Source organism: Crocuta crocuta, unplaced genomic scaffold (genome assembly GCF_008692635.1).
Source record: "Crocuta crocuta isolate KB4526 unplaced genomic scaffold, BGI_CrCroc_1.0 scaffold303, whole genome shotgun sequence".
In the NCBI taxonomy this organism is placed as follows: Eukaryota; Metazoa; Chordata; class Mammalia; order Carnivora; family Hyaenidae; genus Crocuta; species Crocuta crocuta.
Genome location: NW_027528276.1, coordinates 1,520,569 through 1,527,195, shown reverse-complemented (window position 1 = coordinate 1,527,195; position 6,627 = coordinate 1,520,569). Strand labels below are relative to the sequence as shown.

General features: G+C 59.5%; 1 protein-coding gene across 1 annotated transcript in view; it reads left to right on the top strand.

The window, feature by feature from the left end:
• The window catches only part of STK40 (serine/threonine kinase 40), a 38,584-nt gene extending 31,963 nt beyond the window's left edge, over positions 1-6,621 (top strand). Inside the window, exons 7-11 of the mRNA XM_077753122.1 lie at positions 34-149; positions 3,881-4,025; positions 4,172-4,291; positions 4,735-4,819; positions 6,105-6,621. Of these exons, the coding sequence (XP_077609248.1) occupies positions 34-149; positions 3,881-4,025; positions 4,172-4,291; positions 4,735-4,819; positions 6,105-6,323 (685 nt within the window). The 3' untranslated portion in view covers positions 6,324-6,621. The remainder of the gene's footprint in view (positions 1-33; positions 150-3,880; positions 4,026-4,171; positions 4,292-4,734; positions 4,820-6,104) is intronic.
• Positions 6,622-6,627: the final 6 nt, after the last annotated feature.

Here is a 6,627-nt window from a genome sequence, read left to right as displayed (position 1 = left end):
GAGCTTCTCTCCCCCCCCCCCCCCCCCCCCCAGGACACATCGGATAACCATCACCAACTTCTGCCTCGGGAAGCATCTCGTGAGCGAGGGGGACCTGCTGAAGGACCAGCGGGGGAGCCCTGCCTACATCAGCCCAGACGTGCTCAGCGGTACGTGCGGTGTGCCAGGCAGCGGCCCGGGGCCCACACCCAGCCAGGGGTCTGTGGGCAGGTCCGCGCGAGGCGCCGGGGCCTCGGTGGCAGTCCAGACCATTACTGTCCCTCCATGTGCGAAATTTGGGGCCTTATGGGAGAGGAAGATGGCAATCCTCACACCATGTGTGGTTAGTTACTGTCTGAGATCAGCGCTTGGAAGGAATGAAACGTATTTCTGTGAGTGTGAACAATGGGTACTTGAAGGACTTTCCTGAGGAAGTGACATTGGAGCTGTGATTGGAAGGATACAGGGGGTGTGACTGGGCAGAGGCCACACAGCAAAGCTGGAGGAACTGTTGAGGGCCCCAGGGCTGCGGCTCAGAAAGGGAGCCCGGGTCAGGTGGGGGGTGGGGAGGGGCAGACCAGCAGGGCCCGAGGGAGGCCCTGTGGAGAATATCATCCCGGATTCAAGTGCAAAAGGAAGCCACTGAGCAGGTCTTTACCCTGCGGCACCACCGTTGAGTTTGCATTTCAAAGACGTCTTTCTCTTTGTTCCGTCCCTGCCTTAGTTAGTTGGGTTGGCTCTTCATTTGTTCATTCCTACCTTCCTTCCTTCTGCCCGTATTTACCAAGGGCCTACCACGTAGAAGGCCCTGTTCTAGACACTTGGAATACGCCATTGAACAGGCAGACAGACGTCCCTGCTTCCACGAATGGGTGAGCTGACTTTCTGGTGGGGATGAGGCAGATGACATGGAAAATAAAAAAGCCAGTTGTGTACCGATTGCCTCCCGGTCGTATTGCCAAGTACCAGGCACTGTGCTGAGCACGTGACACGCATTATCTGTTTAGAATCACACAGCTACCCCGTGAGATCAGTGCTCTAAGTCTGTCCTTTACAGATGAGCAAACCAAGGCTAGGAGAGATCAGACCTCTTGTCCACCAGCAGAGCTAATAGTAAGCAGGAGGACTGAGGCTCAACCGGGGCAGCCTCCTGCCCAAGCCCGAGTCCTCACTGGCTTTCTTTCCTTTCCCCGGCATGCTTTGCCACATCCGGTCTCTGATCCTTAGGGAGCCAAGGGCCCTACGTCAGCTCCAGCCCCTTCCGCACAGAGCTTCTGAGGTTGCCTCCGGGGCCTTTGTGCCTGGCACACGTGCACACACACACCCCTCCTCGCGGTGACAGAGCTGCCTCTTCCCAGGCCATCGCGTCCTTGGGGGAGCAGGCTGCTGTCACTCGCCAGAGCCACCTGCCACACCTTGGAGGCCTCTCCCCACCCTGAGGCTCCCCCAGCCTGGACACCCTCCACGAGATCCTCCAAAGCATCCCTGTGGGTGGCAGAGCCAGGGTGACGCACCAGGCCCGTGACATGGGGCTGTGTCTGTGTGGGCTGCGGGCGGTAGGGCTGGCCCTGGTCAGGCCTGCTCCGCGATGCCAAGCTAGGGAGGCCTCCGTGTGCAGATACTGCCTGTTGCTGCCCGTGGCCTGTCTCTGGCCCCTCCAGATTCATGCCAGTCTTATAGGATGAGAAGGAACCCAGTGCCTCAGAGAGAGCCCTGGACCCAGAGACCAGAGACCCGGCCTTCAGCGCTCTTCTCAGAGCCCCAGTCTCCTCATGGGTTAAAAGCAGACCGCATTGCGGCCTCCCCTTGTGGTTAAGAGGATGGAGCGGGAGGATTAATTAATTACAAGCCCTGCCCTGTGGGCTCCGAGCCAGGGTCTGGCACTTCCTTTATTGTGTGTGCAGAGCATAGCCTCAGGCACCGGGTCTGGAGCTGTGAAGGGACAAACATGACCTTGCCCACAGAGAGTTTAGAGTCTGCTTTATAGAGTTTATAGTGTGACCTTGGAAAAGTTACTGACTTCTCTGGACTTCAGTTGCATATCTATCTATAAACCAGGGACGGTATTAGCCCCTAATTCATAAGGTCCTGTGGGATCAAACAAGGCCTTGACTCTGCTGTCTGGCTAATCAGCATTAGCTGCTGTTGTCATTACAGAAAGGAAAATGTGAAGTTCAGTGTTCCGGCAAAAGCGAAAGCTCAGGGAAAGGTCGCCTGGCCCAAGCAGAGCTCCCGGGAGTGATTGTCTGCTGGAGGGGGCCTTCCATCCCCCGTCCAGGTCAGGGCCGAAGTCCTGGGGCTCAGGCTGAGGGAGCCCACACGCCCTGGCAGCAGAGCCCCTATGTCCTTGGTCCCCAGTTCTTTTCATGGGTGTCCCGGCAGGAGCCACCTGTGGCTGCTACGGGAGAGCCGGTGCCTTTGTGGAGCCATACTAGGAATAGTAGCACAAATGGCTCTGCTGGTGACCCCACGTGGTGGAGCAGGGTCCAGAACGGGGTTGCCCTTGAGTTGACCATGGAGTCAGCCACACAAGGTCACCCAGGCTGCCCTTTGGTGCTGTGGGGGTTGGGAGGGGCCGGGGTGACCCAGCCTTGGAGAAAGCGTGGCTGAGGCTCACCCCCACACAATTGCCTGCTGTACCAGCCAGCCCAAAAAGAAACTCACTCCCTGAGCAGCCCTGGGAAGTCAGCGGCTTGTCCTCATTTTGCAGATGAAGTAACAGGCTAGGTGAACGACACTGGTGTGCACACGTGCTGTATACACTCACCAGTCAAGCTGCTTGACCCTCAGTGGGCCGGAGAGACCTTCAGAACCAGTATCTCGCATCCCAAAGGCATCCGTAGCCGCACAGGCAACTTCAGGACCCACAGGAGGGATCCGGGGTGTCCAGGAGCTGCCTGGTGCCCTGGAGCTGACCCTGAGGTGCCCGGTGGCATCTCTTCTGTGCCCTTGGGGGGCTGAGTCACACTCTGGGGCCTGGGCTACTGCCGAGTCTGCCGCCGCGCCAGACAGGGTGCTGTCCCAAGGACCGGGTGGACGGGAACTTTGAAAGGGTCTGTTTTGTTTGTGGGAACAAGTCAGGCAGCGACTGGCGCGGGAGGAGTTTGCGCACAGGTGGGTGCTTGGATGGCTTGCCCCGGAAGAGGGAGGAGCAGGGTTTCTGCGGCCCGCCTTGTGGCCTTGAACAAGTGACGGCCCTGGCCTCGTTCTGGAAAAACCGAGAAAATGTCTAATTTGTGGAGTTTGATGGAGACGCCATGAAATAAAAGCGTCTCTTCCAGTGCTGTTGCAGTGTGGGGGCTCGGTTAAATGTTTGCTCCCTTCTAGTTTGCAGGGAAGGAAACTAGCACAGAGCGTTAACTGGCTATTCATTTCCTCAGCAAATATTTGCGTCCGTGCTGGCACTGGGGCTCAGCGGTGAGCCAAGCGGAGCGGTGCCTGCATCTGAGAACTTACCCTCCAGTGGGGGAGCCAAGGGAGGGGATCCTTACAGATTGAACTGAGTGCTTTGGGCTGAGGGGATGGTGTGGGGGGATGGCTGACTGCTCCACAACTGGGTAGCTCTTTGTTCTACACGTGCTACTGGCCACCTGCTCTGTGAGCTACTTTGCTGGGTGCTGGGGCCGTGGACCCAGGCCCAGCCCCCAGGAGCCCACAGCTTGGCAGAGCAGGGCCGCCAGGCAGGTGGGTGACCTGCTCAAGGCCAAGGGTAATCCCTTCCATTTGGGGAGTCACTCCGAGGTGGGGCACCATCCTGTGAGGAGGTAGAGGGGGAGAGGGACACTGGAGAGGCGTCCCGTGGGTGGGATTTCAGGCAGGTAGCGGGTAAGCTGAGGGGACCCTGGCACCTAGCTCTTCCCCAGCTCTGGGCTGATTGTGTGTGTGTCCATGTGCCCCACAGGCCGGCCGTACCGGGGCAAGCCGAGCGACATGTGGGCCCTGGGCGTGGTGCTCTTCACCATGCTTTATGGCCAGTTCCCCTTCTACGACAGCATCCCACAGGAGCTCTTCCGCAAGATCAAGGCTGCCGAGTACACCATCCCTGAGTGAGTCCTGCTCCCTGGGGAGGGGAGGGAGGCCCAGCCCTTCAGGCTTGAGGGGCAGAAACAAAAAAGTGAGGCCCTGGGTTGGAGAGACCCAGCACCACCAGCTGCACCATCTGAACCCTCTCCATCTCCCTCTGCCGCACCAGGGATGGGCGGGTTTCTGAGAACACCGTGTGTCTCATCCGGAAACTGCTTGTCCTCGACCCCCAGCAGCGCCTCGCCGCGGCCGACGTCCTGGAGGCCCTCAGTGCCATCATTGCATCGTGGTAAGCGGACAGGTGGGAGGCTGGGACCTGCCCGTCCTCAGTCACTGCCTATCCCATCCTGAAAAGCAGCCTGCGGTTGGGCCTGCTGCTTTGCCAGACAGAGTCAGATATCCAGATTTTTCCCATGGGCAAGATCGGAAATGTGCCGGCAGAACTCAGGGTCGAACATCTCCTGCATCTCAATCGATGCCAACAATGGAATTGGCATCATCTCACAGCCCATGAGGTAGAGATGTGTCCCCCATTATTGGATGAGAAAACTGAGGCTTGGGAACCAGTCATTCATGTCAAGAATTTGCTGAGCTGCGATGCCCTCAGGCCCGTTGAGTCCGGCCACATCTCAGAGCAGTGGGAACTGGCCTTTCTGGGCTCTGGCCAGCCAAGCCTGGGGAGCAGGGGCCAGGGCTGCCTGTGGCCAGCCTGACTTGTCTGCCTCTCTGCAGGCAGTCCTTGTCATCTCTGAGCGGGCCTTTGCAAGTGGTTCCTGACATCGACGACCAGATGAGCAATGCAGACAGCTCCCAGGAGGTGAGTTGGGATGGTCAGATGGGCCATTACCCAGTCTCAAGGGACCAGCGTCCAGGAGGACAGGCATGGCCGGGACAGAGGTGGCAGCTCCCAGAAGGCCACAGGCTGCCTCTGCCTCATCCTTTGACATAGGAAAGGGACACTTCTGTCCTCGGTCTGAGCTGCCCGGGCCTGCCTTACACCGGCTCCGTGGGCTGCCCATAGGCTGCAAGAGGGCGGTGGGGCAGTGGAGGTGGGGGCTGCGCTTGGCCCTCTCTCAGCTTCCTCTTCCTGCCCCAGCTCTGGCTCTGCTGTGTGCTGGCCCTTTAAACAGCCCCAGCTCTCTGCCTCTGACTCATAGGGGGCTCTCTCAGCCTTTCTGCTCTTCCCTTTCCAGATGATTCATTTTCTCCCAGTTTTCTCTCATTTCCTGCTCCCTGCACTGGAGAAAGTGCCAGGCCTGGAGTGAGGGCAGAGACCAGGGTGCCAGATAGCCCCGGGCAGGTGATCTTAGGGTGCCCTCTGGAGGTCAGGGCTTGCAGAGCCCCAGGAGGGCTATTGTATGGCTCCTCCCTGCTGTCCCCCACCCCACCCCCAGAGGACCCGCCTGGGTCTGCACCAGAGGCTCTTGGCCCTTGAGAAGAAAGTTGCAGGCCCCGCCCCACCTACATGCCACCCCCAGTGCGTCTCAGTGGGTCCTTACCACAGGCCCGTTTGGCTTTTGTCCTTATCCTCACTTCACAAAAGAGGAAACTCAGGTTCAGAGAGGTGACATAATCTTCCCAGTCACACAGCTCAGAAGTAGTGGAGCTGAGCCTTGACCCTAAGTTCAAGTCCAGAGCCCTGCTCTCCCCGTGTGATGTTTGGCACAGGGACAGACCACTTCAGTTTGCTGCCACCTGCCTGGACGCTCTAGGCTTACCCAGGGGCTGAGCACCCGGCCCCAGGCCCCTCTTAACACTTGACTTGCACGGGACCCCCCAGCCTCTCGAGAGGGGAGATTACTGCCCCTCTTCAGAGCTGAGGAAGGTAATGCCACCTCTCCCAAGGTCAGTGGGTCAGTAACGGGAAGCTCTGGCTCAGATCCCAGCCCTGTGCTTCAGCTGGAGCGACCTCCAGGATGGCCAGTAGACGAGGTCCAGGCTGGCTGGAGGGCTTCAGGGACCCCCACTGCAGGCCATCCGGGGCCCAAGGGGCTGCCGCCCGGGGAGGGCAGCCTCTAGAGCCGAGTCACCTAACACAGGCTCCCTGCTCTTCTCTCCACCTCCACCACTCTCTGTGTCTGTGTGTCTGTGTCCACCCGAAGGCCAAGGTGACCGAGGAGTGCTCCCAGTACGAGTTTGAGAACTACATGCGGCAGCAGCTGCTGCTGGCCGAGGAGAAGAGCTCCGTGCACGAGGCCCGGAGCTGGGTGCCCAAGCGGCAGTTCGGCAGCGTGCCCCCCGTGCGGCGGCTGGGCCACGACGCGCAGCCCATGAACCCCTTGGACGCGGCCATCCTGGCGCAGCGCTACCTGCGCAAGTAGCCCCCGGGGCAGGGCGCCAGCGCCACCCGCCACCTCTTCCCGGCCCCCCGGCCAGCGGCCCGGACTCTCCCCCGGGCCACAGCGGGGACGGGGCAGGGACAGCGCAGGTCACACATGGGGTCAGCAGAGGTACCACAAAGCTACCTTGGGAATGATTGCTTGATTGTTTGGTTTTTTAATCTGAGAAGCCTAGATAACTAATCTGCTTTTAATCATGACGTTTTAATCTACCTCTGGCTCTTTAACCATGCTGTCTCTGGACTGAGTGAGAGGGAGGAGGAGGGAGCCCGCCCATCGCCCATCG